Source organism: Drosophila serrata, unplaced genomic scaffold (assembly GCF_035046125.1).
Source record: "Drosophila serrata isolate PLE 108 unplaced genomic scaffold, ASM3504612v1 contig_249, whole genome shotgun sequence".
Taxonomy (NCBI): domain Eukaryota; kingdom Metazoa; phylum Arthropoda; class Insecta; order Diptera; family Drosophilidae; genus Drosophila; species Drosophila serrata.
The window spans coordinates 1,224,045-1,239,054 of NW_028257147.1; the positions used below are offsets into that span (position 1 = coordinate 1,224,045).

At 36.5% G+C, this 15,010-nt stretch overlaps 2 protein-coding genes across 7 annotated transcripts in view; one reads left to right on the forward strand and one right to left on the reverse strand.

Moving 5' to 3' along the window:
• Positions 1-5,152, forward strand: Itgbn (Integrin betanu subunit). Its single transcript, XM_020956851.2, has 6 exons — positions 1-196; positions 267-343; positions 606-798; positions 2,498-3,254; positions 3,321-3,516; positions 3,578-5,152. The coding sequence occupies exons 1-6, from the start codon at positions 97-99 to the stop codon at positions 4,676-4,678; spliced, it is 2,424 nt and encodes an 807-aa protein (XP_020812510.2). The 5' UTR covers positions 1-96; the 3' UTR covers positions 4,679-5,152.
• LOC110187453 (estradiol 17-beta-dehydrogenase 11) overlaps positions 4,819-15,010 on the reverse strand; it is a 25,694-nt gene continuing 15,502 nt past the window's right edge. For all 6 annotated transcript variants that reach the window (XM_086832413.1, XM_086832412.1, XM_086832414.1 and 3 more), the window contains exons 5-9: positions 8,082-8,192; positions 7,872-7,997; positions 7,676-7,797; positions 7,475-7,591; positions 4,819-5,600 (exon numbers count right to left, since the gene is read on the reverse strand). In XM_086832413.1, coding sequence (XP_086688539.1) covers positions 5,369-5,600; positions 7,475-7,591; positions 7,676-7,797; positions 7,872-7,997; positions 8,082-8,192 — 708 coding nt within the window. In that variant the 3' untranslated portion in view covers positions 4,819-5,368. The remainder of the gene's footprint in view (positions 5,601-7,474; positions 7,592-7,675; positions 7,798-7,871; positions 7,998-8,081; positions 8,193-15,010) is intronic.

The following is a 15,010-nucleotide window of genomic DNA, read 5'->3' on the forward strand; positions in this document are numbered from 1 at the left end:
AGTTTCGCTGGGCTTTCAAAGCCGCACGGTTGTTTTGTGTCCCCATTGCTTGCTAAATAAATAATAATTGAAAAAATAGAAAAATTTTCAGTTAAAATGAACGTGAAAATGACGTCACCTGTCGCCCAGGTGTTTTTCCTGATCTCCCTGCTCGCTCTAATTTCGGGAATAATTCATTCAGAAGCTGCTTCTGTCGGTTCGTTGACATTATGTGAACTTATCGTTACATAATGGTAATTATTAGTCGCTCTCTCTTTCGCTCTCAGATGAACAATGCCGGCATGCGGACAGCTGTGAGAGATGCCTTTCTGCTCACCTGGATTGTGCCTGGTGCACCGATAAGGTGAGTGAGAATCGCAGAGAGATCCTTGACAGTGTGACCATTTAAATTTAATAAAAGAATTAAAGTTAAGGAATAAACAATAGCTTTTTTTAAAAGGTTCACTATTACTCACATTTCTTATCACTTAATCCGGAAGATAAAGAACAAATCTTTTCATTTACATATAGATATAAATATCAAAAGATCCTTAAATTTAATATAAAATGGTCACATTGCCTTGATCCTTTTCTCTCCCCTTACTCTATCTCTTTCCCATTTCCAGGTGTATGAATCGAACCTCTATCGCTGCCTCACTCGCTCCCAACTCCTGGCGAACAACTGCAGCGAAAGTGAGATATACAGGAATGAGCCGGCTTTAGATATCCTGCAGGAAAAGCCCCTAAAGGACTACGAGACCAATGACGATCAAGCGGTACAGGTGACACCGCAGCGTGCATACCTCAAGCTGGTCAAAGGTGTGTGTGTATATTGCTCCCTTTTATTTTTTATACAAATGTTGTTATCTTATCAAATGTGTGTCAGAGGAGAGCCCTTCTCCCAACCCCTCTCTCCTCCTCTCTCTCACCGCATATTAGTTTTGTTTTCTTTTTTTTTTCTCTATGGAATGTGTCACTCTTCGGCTTCTGCCTTTCCCCCTTATTCGTGTGTTTGCTTTGCAGATTTGTTCCACATCATTTTCTAACATTTTGTTTTGTGTCTGGGTTTTGCTTATCAGTATTTTGTGGTTGTCACATCTTTGGGTGCTATTTGTTATTGTTTTTTAGCGTGGGAATACATAGCTCTTAGCCGAGGAGATCTTGCTCTCTTTCTGTAGCTGCTCTCTCTCTCTCTCTCTGAGAGAGTGCATTGAACCCCAATTGATAAGAAAGTGTGATCTTGGGATTAATTAGATTTTGTAATTGTTAAGTTTCTTATCAGTTTTCTTATATTATTGATTTATTACTTAGTTTCCAGTGATACAATGAATCATTTTTCTTAAAAGATTATTACCTAAGAATAATTACACATAGCTTTATATGATTATGGTAAATCTATCAAAACTAAGCCTAAAATTTTCGAATTATTTAAATACATAATACTCGATATTTTTCTATGGCAATTTGTCGGACAAATCAAAGTTTAATAAACTCATAACTAAGCCAAAAAAGCATTCATTTTAATTCGGAAGCCTGTCCTATGTAAGTTTTTACTAGGCTTACAAAACTGCATACTCAATTTAAAATTAAAAAAAAAAACACTTGCAAAATTTTGTAAAAATTTTAAAATTTTAAAATTTGTATTTTCCTCAAAACATGCCTAGATCGATTCGGCATTTGATGCTGATCAAGAATATATATGATTTATAGGGTCGAAAATGATTCCTTCCTTCCTTTTAAGTTTCTAACTTTAATCAAAATACACAAAAATAGAGGAAGTATTGTATTTTTTAATCTTTTAAAAAACAATTCCAAGTTTTTGCTCACTCAATCAAAGAGATACAATTTTCTTACACAAAAACTATATCCCCAATCCCTTTAGAACTTTATGTCTTAAAAAAACAGGACATCTCAATTAGTGTTTAGTGTTGAGTTAAACCATTATAGACACTCATTATGTATGACTTGCCAATGATTAGCTAGTTTCAACAGCTTGTTAACCACTTTGATGTCCATCCACATACCGTTTAAGAGAGGATCGCAAAACCAGCTTAAGAACTACTTAAAAAAACCCACTAATTAAGGTAAAAAAAAGTGGTGTAAAAACGAACCAGACAAATTGCACATTTACGAGGATTACAAAGAAACCAAACATTTAGCTTTGGGTGTGAACAGAGCTCAAGGGATAATGAATGGTTTGGCAAACAGAAGCAGGTTGCACTTAGAAAAATAGGGGTAAAATCTAAAGAAAATGATATACAAATTATAGAAAAGAAATATATTAGTTTTCCTACTCTAATACTATCGTGGTAGACTTAAAATTGGTCTATTTTTGTGAGTATTTATTTTTTTAAAAGAGTTTCTTCAAGTGCTAGAAAAAGGTAGTCAAGTACCCAAAGACTGGTTTCTTTTGATGCAGATGTGTCAGCCCATAAAACAGCTCATAAACAAAGTCGTTGTATACTAAAACCGATCTATAACTTTTAACTCTCCTTCCTTTCCCTATTTTTTGCTACAGGAAACACGCAACGCATCAAGTTGAGCTACCGAACGGCACGCAATAATCCCCTCGATTTATACGTCTTGATGGATCTCACCTGGACAATGAGGGACGATAAGGAGACACTGAGAAAGTTGGGAGCTGAACTTACAAAGACCTTGAGAAATTTAACTGATAACTATCGTCTGGGATTTGGTTCTTTTGCTGATAAGCCTGCTCTTCCTATGATTAATCCTGGCATCATGGACAATCCCTGTGCCCAAGAACGTGAACAGGCGGTTTGTGAGCCCACCTATGGGTATCGTCATCAATTGTCCTTGACGGAGGATATACATTCATTTACTGCTGCGGTGGCTAATAGTAAAATTACTGCAAATTTGGATAATCTTGAGGGTGGCTTGGATGCCCTAATGCAGGTTATAGTGTGCCCCAAGGAGATCGGTTGGAAGGAGCAGGCCCGTAAGATAGTTATCCTTGTCACTGATGGCTTTATGCACTTGGCTGGAGATGGTCTACTCGCTGGCATTGCTCAGAGGAATGATAAGAAATGTCATCTTAATCAGGCTGGTGAGTATACGGGATCCTTGGAATATGATTATCCTTCACTGGAGGAGATCTATCGAGAGTTGCTGAGCCGGAAAATCAATGTGATCTTTGCGGTTACCCAGGATAGAGTGAGCAATTACAGGGAATTGAGTGCCTTGATGAAAGAAATCAGTTATGTGGATGTATTGAGTGAGGATTCCTCTAATATATTGGAATTAATTAAAAAGAGGTGAGTTCTTTAAAGGGGTTTTTAATGTATAATGTTTATTAATTTTATTTATTTATGTATTTCCAGTTATGAAAGCTTGATTAAACGCACTCAATTTGCTGATAATAGTCCGGATTATATTCAATTGGAGTATTATACCGACTGTGCTGGACAGTTTCCCAGTTTACGTAAAAGAAACTATTGCAATAATGTTTCGCTGGGCAAGGAAATTGAGTTTTTTGTGGATGTCACACTAAAAGAGTACCCCTTAGATAAGAATTATGTGAGTGAGAGAATATTATATAAGATTTTATTATCTAATTTAATTTGTTTCTTAATTCTAGACCCACAACATTCGCGTGGGTGAAACCTCACTCAGCGAATATATGGATTTGGAGGTGGAGCTGCAGCGCCCGTGTCCTTGCCAGGAAAAACCGGATCCGGAAAATGAATACGGACGCTTTCAGTGCTCGGAACAGGGTTACATGTACTGTGGCATGTGCACCTGTGATGAGGGCTGGACAGGTACCCTTTGCACCTGTCCCACTGATAACACCAATGTGACCAATAATGAGGCTCTGCTCATGAAGTGTCGTCAACCTTTATTGCATCAAACTCACTCCCCGTTGGTTTGTTCAAATCATGGAGACTGTGATTGCGGAAGTTGTTTCTGTGATCCTGGCTATACGGGTCCTTATTGTGAGTGCAAGGAGTGTGTGGATTGTGATAGCGAAGTGGCTGATTGCTCCTGTGGTCAGTGTGTGTGCAAATATGGTTGGTCCGGCACTAGATGTAATTGTGCCGAGAATATGGATGCTTGCCGTGGACCCACTGGAGAGATCTGTTCCCAGCGAGGAGCCTGCGATTGCGGAGAATGCAGCTGTGAGGATGATTTTCTGGGCAAGTTTTGTGAAATTGATCCGGAAAAGGATAACAAGTTGTGTCAGTTCTATGAGCCTTGCGTGACCTGTTTGATTCAGCAGAAGCAGGGCATGGGCGCCTGTGATAATTTGAGTGAAATTTGCAAAAGTTTGGACCGTCAAGAGCTATTCACATATCGTTTTGTCCATGAGTTGGAACCGGAACAGGCCCGTTGCCTGGTTAGGATGGTGAATAAGCATGGCATTCAGTGTGATAGCTTCTTTAGCTATCAGGTCATCAATCCCTCCAATGAGCTATCCATCCAAGCTGTGGATTGTGAACCCTTGGATTATATGGCTTTGTTTGGTTTCATATCGGGTTTTACTGTGCTAGCTGGGTTGCTCCTAATGTGTCTTATATGGTGGTGCATAAGGGCCAAGGATGCCCGGGAATATGCCAGATTTGAGGAGGATCAGAAGAACTGGGTGAGGCAGGAGAATCCTATTTACAGGGATCCTGTGGGTAGATATGAGGTGCCCAAGGCTTTGAGTGTGAAATATGATGAGAATCCTTTTGCTAGTTAAGTTTAAAATATTTTTAAAATATTTATAAAAATGTAAATGTAGGAAACGGAGCTATAGTTATGTTAAAATTAGTTTTAAGTAGCTTTGTATATATCTTAAGCCAAACCAAAGCTCCCTTGAACAAAAACCTCTTTGTTTAGTTTCATTTTTCTTCATATACAATATATTTTGAACATAAATTTTGTTTTGTTTATACATAAAAATGATTGTGAATCGTTCAATAATTCGTAATATATAAAACTAATCTAAACTAGACTAAGAATTTGTTTATAGCTATATAAGAAAAAAAATAACATTTGTAATATAACAAAGATACTAGTTTTCAAAAATGGGACAAGTGTTGATTTTTTTTTAGAATTAAGTGATGACTATTACTGGCAAAAAATGCAAAATGCAAGATATTATCTCTAACATATAGAACAGGCATTACAAAAATATAATTCAATTAATTAAGACTAAACACGCTTTTTCCCCGTTTTTCATACTACTTTTAACTAAATGTAATATCACTAGATTTGTAGCTTAGATTTCTAGTAAATGGGTTTTTTCTCCTCTCCTTAACAGCGGCCAAAAACATGAAATTCAATTACACATGCTCGTAACTCCTCCACACACACACGCAATGTTTTAAGGAGTGAGTGGTACAATACAGGATATACAGGATATGCGGGGGGCAGAGGGTGTCCCTGCTCAAAGGACACGCTCCCCCAGCGACGGCGTCCTTTGGATCAGCATCGAGGGTGGCTTCGCCGGCAGCGTCACGCTGCTCAGCTCAGCATCCAGAGCGGCAATGTCCGCGGACATGGCCTTGGCCTGCGACTTGGGCGGCGAGGGGGCAACTATCGAGCTGGGCAATCCATGGGGCGAGGCATCGGGCACCAGGCGCTTCAGCAGACCGCCCACACAGCCCCAGGGGAAGGTCCTGTGGGAAAATACAAACAAAACAAAAATGGTGAGGGGTGAGCGGTGAGTTAAGGCCAAAAGGTAAATATTATGCATTATTAAAGAGGAACACATTAAAAGCAAAGGCCATTAGGCATGGTAATGTTTTTAGGGGGGTGCGCTATGATTTTTTGTATAGTGGGGGGATTTTTACACTTGAATTTGGATCGAAAAAAAAATTAAAAACATAATTTAAGATATTTTTTAATCAAGTTTAAGGTACAAAATTTAAAAAGTTATTTTTAAATAGTTTTTTCAATATTTTTCACTCAATTCTGCGGCCAGGAAGTGCTGAGATATATTAAAAATGTAATTTTAATTATTTTCCCTCCTTGCCTCTTTCTCTTTCTCTTACTCTAACTCACTGGCTGCCTCTTTCTCCAGCCCTCTCTTTCCCTCTCATTCTCATTCCCACTCAGCATGTCTGTTGATCGGTAAGCCTCTCGCTCTAGGCACGCCGCTTTCTCTCTAACTCTCTCTCTGCTTCTCTAGTGATAGCTCTCTCTCTCTAACTCTCACTTTCCCTGTTCTCTTTACTCGGGGACTATAAATAGAGGCGCTTCTGGCCCGCCGGCCTCAGTCTGTCCGTGGGGTACCCAGTGTTAACATCTAAAGTGATCGTGGAAGTGATAGTGATTGCCCTTGGACTCCAAAAATATTATCTTGATCTGGATAAACAGGAAGCAGCTCACTACGTCATACCATAAGAAGCCTAATTAAAGTCACTGGAAATATAACTCTACACCGGAAGTTACTAAGCACGGATGAAAATGGTAAGTCTTAACCAGTATAATTATATATAATATAATTAAATATAATCCAATCCATAATCCTATTAGTAACTCTTTTGCTTTCAGAAGTAAGCTTCCTATCTTGTTATTATTTTCTTTAATAATAGTTAATTTACTTCAAAGCATACTATAATATTTTTAATTGTTTAATAAAGTCTTTTAACAGTGTATCTAGATGAATAGGCACTTTTCGCTCAAGTCGGCATATTTATCATATTTTTTTGATGCTTGACATAAAAATGTGGTCAAGCTCGATGGAAATAATAACAACGTTTTTCCTGTTTTTTATTTCTACAGCTAAAGAAAAAGAACAACCATTAATATTTAATGGAAATACTCAGTTTTAGAATGTTTCCCTTGGGTATAAACAGAAATGAAATTTTAAATGGATTAACTTTGAAGCTGCTGTAAGAAATATTAAAGTACGAGTTTCCCATAAACTGGAAGGAATTAAAATAGTTACTTGAACATAATAATGGGGATTTCTAAGCTACACTATTTTATAATTGTAATAAATTGAATATGATTAAATGAATTTTAAAAATACAAAGATTTCTTGTAAATATTATCTAAACTACATTATAATTAAGTTGAAAATACATCATTTAGCTAACTAAAAGCATTCTTAATTAAAACCTCTGAGAAAAATTTGTAAATACAATGTTTTGACTAGGAGAAATATCTAAATTATTATAAATGTTCAAGACAACCTATTAAATAGTACATTTAATATTTGTAATCAACAAACTATAACCTATATTTAAATCAAAATGAACTACAACACCTATTTGCCGCATTCTACACCCATTTTTGATTAATTTCTTCCCCTTTTACTACACCAAAGCGAACGTTAAATAAACTCAAATGAAAATATTCAAGTCAAGGCATTTTCCCCTCTTTTTCTTTTTTCTTATTTTGATGGGCTGTCCATTAGGGGAGACTACAGGAGAACTACAAGACCCCAAGACAGGTCTTACAACCATTATGGCGCCTAATTAAGTGCAGCAAATTATAATTATTATCATTATTTTCGACGGGTGAGAAAGGCCATTTGTTTACTCACCACTTGAAGGAGAGAAGGGCCTTGAGGAAACCAGGAATGACGGCCAATTTCTCGTTCTTCCTGATGGCCACAATGACACGATCGGCCACATCGTTGGGATTCAGCGTGGGGACCCATCTGTAATCATTTTTTCCCCTCAGTCAAGATGTCAGTTCACTCAGGAAAGGAAAGGAGAGGAGTCACTGGACACCACACACTCACCTGGCATTCACGTCGTCGAACATGCCAGTGGCCTGGATGAAGAACGGGCAGATGCAGGTGGTACGGATGTTCGTATGGCCAAGGACTTCCAGCTCCAGACGCAGAGCCTCATCAAAGCCAACCTGTAATTATCGATAACTCTCGAAATGAAGAAGAAGACGATGGGGGGGGGGGAACTCCCTGCAGTAAAACTTACCGCTGCGAATTTACTGGCACAGTAATCGACCAATTTGCTAATGCCCACATGGCCAGCCAGCGAGGCAATTGTGGCAATATGTCCTCGATCATTCTCAATCATCTTGGGCAGAAACGCTTTTGTCGTCTGCAACATTGTTTAAGAATAAACCACACATTAGCTTCTTTACATTTCTTGTTTATATATTTGTTTTACTCGGTTAATTCTTACCCAAAAGTGTGCCATGACATTCACATTGAAGGAGCGCTCGATGAGATGGTCAGGTGTGTCCAAAAGGTGCAGGCCAGAGACAACGCCAGCATTGTTGATCAGCAAAGTGATCTATAATAAAGAGATTTCATAATTTTAGAAAAGATAACTAAACAAAAAATATGGAAATTCCTTTGAGTTAGAAGCTTGAAACTCTATGAAGGAATCATTTCCGACCCTATAAATGATATATATTCTTGATCAACACAAAAAGCTGACTCAAACTAGCCAAGCTTCCAAGTAAAAAATTGTTTGAAATTTTTTTCAAAATATTGTAATCGTTAAAAATGTCAAAAAATTTACCAAAAAATGTATTTTTTTTTAATTTTAAACTTCAGTATGCAGATTTGTTAACCTTTCAAAAAAAATAACAGAAAAGCTATCCTCATTGAAATTTAAGCATTTTTGCCTGAGTTAGAATATTTGAAAAATCTTGAATTACCCAAAAAATTTGTATATAAAATTCTATTACCAAACCATTTAAATATGGATTTATGTTTTGATTCCCATAATGTACACAAACAATCCTTTAATATATTAATAAGAAAGTTTAACCTTTTAAAATTAATTCTTTTAAAGCTTAGCCACTTTAATATATATATATATATATATCTTGGACGTTGATGCACTAAGTTCAGTACATTCAAGTGGCCCGTATGACACCAGGCACGTGCCTGTTAGGGTTAGGTGTTAGTAGGCGCGATGGAAAATATAGGACAGAATACGAGGAAAATTGAACTACCGGCGTGCTGCCAGATTGTTAGCTTGCATGCTTACTAAGTGTGTTAGTATTAAAGATTTTAATTTAGGAAGGGTATCTACGTTAGAGATTAGTGTGTACAAATCATTATAATTTGCACATAGCACTCTAAAAGGTTCATGCAGTTCAAAGGAGGTTCTACAGTGGCGCAACACTAATGGGATATAGGATCTAGTAGTTCTACATGGTACATGGAAATTAAGCTGACTCAACAAGTCAGCACTTTCCACATCACCATGTATAAGGTTAAAAATAAAGGTTATCCCTAGCATCGTTCTACGATTGGCTAAGGACGGCAAGTTTATTAATAGGAGTCTACTAGAGTAGGAAGGTAATCTTTGGTTTGCATCCCAATTTAAACCGCGTAGAGCGAAAAGTAAAAAGTTCTTTTGAACCGACTCAATGCGTTTACTATGGACGCCGTACTGAGGGCTCCAAACGCAGCATCCATATTCTAGGATAGGACGAACTAAGGAAGTATATAAGGATTTAGTAACATAGGGGTCATTGAATTCCTTCGACCACCGTTTAATAAATCCAAGCACACCCCTGGCTCTATTCACCATAGACGAAATATGATCAATAAAGTCAAGTTTAGGGTCCAAGCGGACGCCCAAATCGTCAACAGAATTAATTCTTTCCAAAGAGCAGCAGTTCAGCGTGTAAGTAGCAAGCTTAGGAACGACACGTGAGAATGTCATTAGCTTGCATTTCGAGTCATTTAAGTTTAATAAGTTTACACGGCACCAAGTTTGAAAATTATTAAGATCTGTTTGTAAATCCGACTGGCAGGCAACGTCATTGTATTGCACGCAAAGCTTGACGTCATCCGCGTACATAAGTACTCTGGAGTTAGTCAAGACTTTGGGCAGGTCATTTATAAATAATGTAAACAATAAGGGTCCCAAATGGCTTCCTTGCGGGACGCCAGATGTAACCCTTAGAACATTGGATAAATTATTCTTAAAGAGGACCTTTTGCGTCCTGCCATTCAAATAACTTGAGATCCAATTAAGAAGATCACTTGGAAAACCCATTGAATCGAGTTTTCTAACGAGGAGAGAATGGTTAACAGAGTCAAAAGCTTTACTGAAATCAGTATAGATTACATCTGTCTGACAATTATTATGGAAGCCCTTTATAATATAGGAAGAGAGCTCCAAAAGATTTGTTGTTGTTGATCTTCGCTTAATAAAACCATGTTGACATGGAGAAATAACCGATCTACAAAGGTGCTGTAAATGAGGGGTGATAATATTTTCAAATAATTTTGGGATGGCCGACAACTTAGAGATTCCTCTATAATTGCTGGCATCCAATTTGCTACCTTTTTTGTGGAGAGGAATAATAAACGATTCCTTCCAAATAATGGGAAAGTGGGAGGTTTCTAAGGACAAGGTAAACAATTTCAGAAGGGGATAGCACAGGGCGTCGGCGCAATACCTGAGCACACAGCCTGGAATTCCGTCGGGACCTGGCGAATAAACTGGCTTGACACGATGAAGATCTAAAAGGAGAGAGCTTTCGTTTAGGCTGGGACAGAAAATTAAGTTTGATTTGGGTATGTCGTAGGAATAGGTCTGGTGTAGATACGAAGAGCTAGAATAGGTTGTTTGAAAAAACTGCGAAAATAGATCGGCTATTGCCTGATCATTATTTGCGGTAGTATTTTCAAATGAAAGCGAGGAAGGATTTGTTTTAGGTTTACGTTTAGTGTTAACGAAATTATAAAACTGTTTTGGGTCCTGTGAGAACTGGGCCCTACAACGAGTTAAATAGTTTTTATAACACTGCGCGTTCAGCACGGTAAAGTTTGACCGAGCTGATAAATAAAATGAAAGGGCAGATTGAGAACCGGTGATTTTGAATTTAGCATACAGTCTAGATTTTTTATTTTTAAGTCGGCTCAACTCTTTAGTAAACCACGGCGGTTTATTCGAGCTTGGCGGATAATATAACGGAACACATTCAGTAAAAAATGAATTCATGGCACTGTAAAAAATATCCACGGCAACTGCCATGTCAGTGCACATGTATAGATCAGACCAATTGAACTCGTTTATAAAATTATTCAGCCGTTCAAAGTCCGTTTTGCGAAAACATAGGACTTTATTGGCTGGACGATCAGAAATATTCTGTACGTCACACCCAATATCAAGAGTCACATCGAAAGTTGGATGATAAGGATCTTCGGGCTGCGTCAGAGGCGCCACCCTTGCTAAACTGACTCTCGCAGGATCAGAGACGAAGCAAAGATCGAGCAAGCGCTGTAAGGAATTTCGAACATGGTTGACTTGAGACAGCGAAATGTCATACAAGCCAGCGATAAAGTCATGTTGTGTAGGTGTATGGAGAGTATTGGTGGAATTATTTGAGCACCAAATAGCACCAGGGATATTAAAATCTCCTAGAACTACCAACTGGTCTCTATCCAAAAGTCTACTGGAAACCATCTGAATAGCGGAAAGGTGATTCCAATAAATAGGAAGTTCCGACAGTGGAGGTATGTAGGAACAGGTAATAAAAATGGAGCTACCTTTGATAGATAGCTTCACACAGAGGAATTCAAAATCGTTACATTCCTCGAAGGTTAATAATTCTGACGTGAGTGAGGAGTCCACCGCTATTAGAACTCCACCCCCGCGTCTGACAGGGCGATCTAGCCGATATACCGTGAACACAGCTGGAAAAACTTCGGAGCTCAGAATCTCCGGCTTTAACCAGGTTTCTGTGAGCACAATAACCTGAGATACAAACGAAAGGCTATCAGAATACAAGTTAGGAAGCTTACTACGTAAGCCTCTTGCATTCTGATAGGAAATACCTAGGGAGTGGGTTAGTTTTTTGGATCGGGATTGGAAGACGTAGAAGGCGCAGTGGTATGATCAGGCCTGGGTAGAGTTATTCCTACATAATATATATATATATATAAATAAATATATACCTATTTATTCTAGAAGTAACCTACTAATTAAACTACATTTTCTTATTCTTAATGGAAATTTGTTGTCTTGCTTAGATAAAAGTCTTGATTTCCTATCTTAAAAACAACCAGACATTGCCAATAAATGCTGTGCAAAAATTTACATAAATTGCGTAACTTCTGGTTGTGCCACTAACACCAAAAAATTCAACAAATATGCATTTATTCTTGACTTGTTTGAATATTTGACCAGACATTTTAATGGTGTAGGCAGAGCCAAGGCATTAACTTGGCCAAAAACACACACAAATTTGACCTGGATAATCGGTAACCAAGGTTTTTTACTAAGATTTTAGTTGGCATTTAAGAAGAAGCCTTAATAATATTTAAAGTATTATGTGTAGAACAAAATGTATTGCAAACGCTTAAGAATTTTAGAACACTAAGTAAAATGCTATAATGCTTATAATTAAAATGAAACAATGTTTATAGAAATCTTATATCAAACTAATAAGTAAAAATAATCTTAAGCAGCTTTCAAAAATCTTGCACAATTCTCTTTGCTTTAACCAATTAATTTTAGATTTTATTTACACTTCAATTCAATTTACCTCTTAAAGTTTCTCCATCAATTAAACACATTTAATTTACAATTAACTAAAGCTGTTTTAATAGATTTATTTTGGGCACAAAAGTGAAATCCTTAAAATGGCAAAATCGTTGAAAAGTTTTGAGCATGTCAAGGTCTAAAATGCGAAAAATGTAAAATGCTTGAACAATTCAGCAGGTAACAACAGCAGCAAACTCTGTATCTCTGTCTCTATTTCGACTAAAAAATAAAACCTATGCGATTACTTACACGGCCTGGTTAAATAAGTTAACAACAAGTGCACAAAGTGACACAAATGAGCCGAGTTCAAGTGCAATTGTTGTGTGGGGTCATACATTGCGTATGAGCGATTTCAAATTTGATGCCTGAGGCTGTAATCGCGGGCAAAAAACATTTAACGAGGCGTGCATTAAGCAAAAACAATAGGGCCATTAAGGCAACACTAACAACAACATGGCCAGGCCATTAAAAAATATTAAATGTAATATTTCAGAGGGCTTTTCAAGCTGAACAAAAAAAGGAAAACAACAACAATTACAGCAGAATTTGAAGCAACAATAAAAGCAACGCGTCATCTGCATAACGCATGACTTACTTAGCAGTTAAATAATTTGTGTGTTTTATTTTCTTTTCTTTTGTTTATATGAAGATGCTTTATATATCTTTATTTACTTTTTTTTAGTTTTAATTGTGTCTGTCATTATATAATTCATTCAAAGAGGTAAGTCAACCTATTATTTCTATTATTTCTCTGTTTGTTTTCATTTTATATTCGAAGTTCTGTCTGCTTGACTTTCTGACATAATTTAAAGCATTTTTTCTTAGGTTTCTTTCAAAGCAAAATTATATATTTAAGCCAAATAATTTGGGGTTTCAGTTCAGTAAACTTTTATTTGGAAATTGGTATCTCTCCATGCATGAAAAATCTCTTAATGATGGCATTAGATGCTTGTGTCAGTAATTTTAGAGCAATTACCTCAAATATTTAATAATATAAATACATATTTAAACGGAGATATGAGTAAAGTTGGCTTTTACGGATGTTTATTTCAAATTGAAAGTTGATTGGGAAAGAAAAGGGAAATATTTTGCGGTAATTATATTTCCGAAATATATTTATTTTGTGTTTAATTTATTTGTAACAAGAAGAGTTATTTTTGTCAAATATTTTGCTAAGTAATTAGCAATATTTAAAGATTCTAAAACTTTTATTTATTTTTTCCTTAGCATATTAAGAAAAAATGCCTTACTTTCTTGCTTTGAAACACTCTTTTAAATTCCTTTAAAAAATGTAAATTATTTGAAAACCTTTAACAACAAATATTTATTAAAATCACAAACTCACTCCTGTGTTCATTCAACTCTTTTTCTCTGCTTTTAATAAATTTTAATTAACGGACTACCTCAACCTTGACTGTTTTGCTCATTAACAAAAGCCCACATCAAGTTCTAATTGAAAGAACAAAACTGAACACACAGTCAGAATCTCAACTTAATTACCTTAATAAATATTTGATTGAAATAAAACCCAGATATAAAAGCAAACCCATAAAGCGATTTAAGACAGGAAATTCATGGAGTTCATGGAGTGTCTGAACTGCGATTAATTTGAATACCAAACCAAGTGCATTGTTGGATTACACTGGAAACTGCCCCAGATTGTGATAAATGAGCAGATCGAATGCCAAGTGTGGCAACCAGTTTGCAGAAGACCGGATTTTGGCTTTGGCTTCTGCGCTTTTTTTCTACACTCCTTCTTATTTTTCCAGAGGTTTGTGTAATGTGCAACAATTTCTCAAGGTTGCCGCAACGATGACGATGCGCTCATGCATACAAATTTGTGTTTTTTTCCAGTATTTTTTTTTGTTATCTTTAGTTTGACTTGCTCCGCCCTGGCTTCGCTTTAAAATTTATGACATGAATATGCATAAATGTGTTGCAACGGGGTGTGGCAGCAACACAACAGGCCTGCTACTCTGACGTTCTTGGATGGTGCCGGCATTACATGTGTAAGAGAATAATGGGCCAAGGGAGAGGGGGTTCTTTCTTCTGGCCAGCATAAAGGCCATTAAACGCCCCTCAACAAACAATTATATGACGACTAGTCTGATGCCACATTAGGCGCTCGACTGTAAACAGCAATTACCGGACTTTTATGCTTCAATTGTTGCACGCATTTTCCACGCACTTTGTGATATCGAAAGGGGGACTAAAAAATATATATATATATGCCTGATCTTTTGACATTTGATAGTACACTACAATTGTAACATTTAAGTAGTATAAAACAATATATATTTTTACTGAGTTCACAGCTATGAGTATCTCTTCTGATGGGTTTATCCTTAAAGAAAAAGGTATAATCTTTACAAAATAAATAAATACATAGTTTGAAATTGAATATATATGGTTTTAACATACATTTTCCTATATGAAAAATAACTAATATTTTTCAGGGACTTTCATTATCATTTTTATAGCATTCTAAACCAAGTAAACCCCTTGCTAATGTCAAATAAAAATAATCAAATATTTCTAACTAGTACATTTCATAAACTTCAAGTTTATCAATTAGCTTGAATGTTAAAACAATTTAT

Coding starts and splice junctions, on each gene's coding strand:
- Itgbn (XM_020956851.2), top strand. CDS start 97: ATGAACGTGAAAATGACGTCACCTGTCGCCCAGGTGTTTTTCCTGATC. Junction 799..2,497: donor ATACCTCAAGCTGGTCAAAG/GTGTGTGTGTAT, acceptor TTTTTGCTACAG/GAAACACGCAACGCATCAAG. Junction 3,517..3,577: donor ACCCCTTAGATAAGAATTAT/GTGAGTGAGAGA, acceptor TCTTAATTCTAG/ACCCACAACATTCGCGTGGG.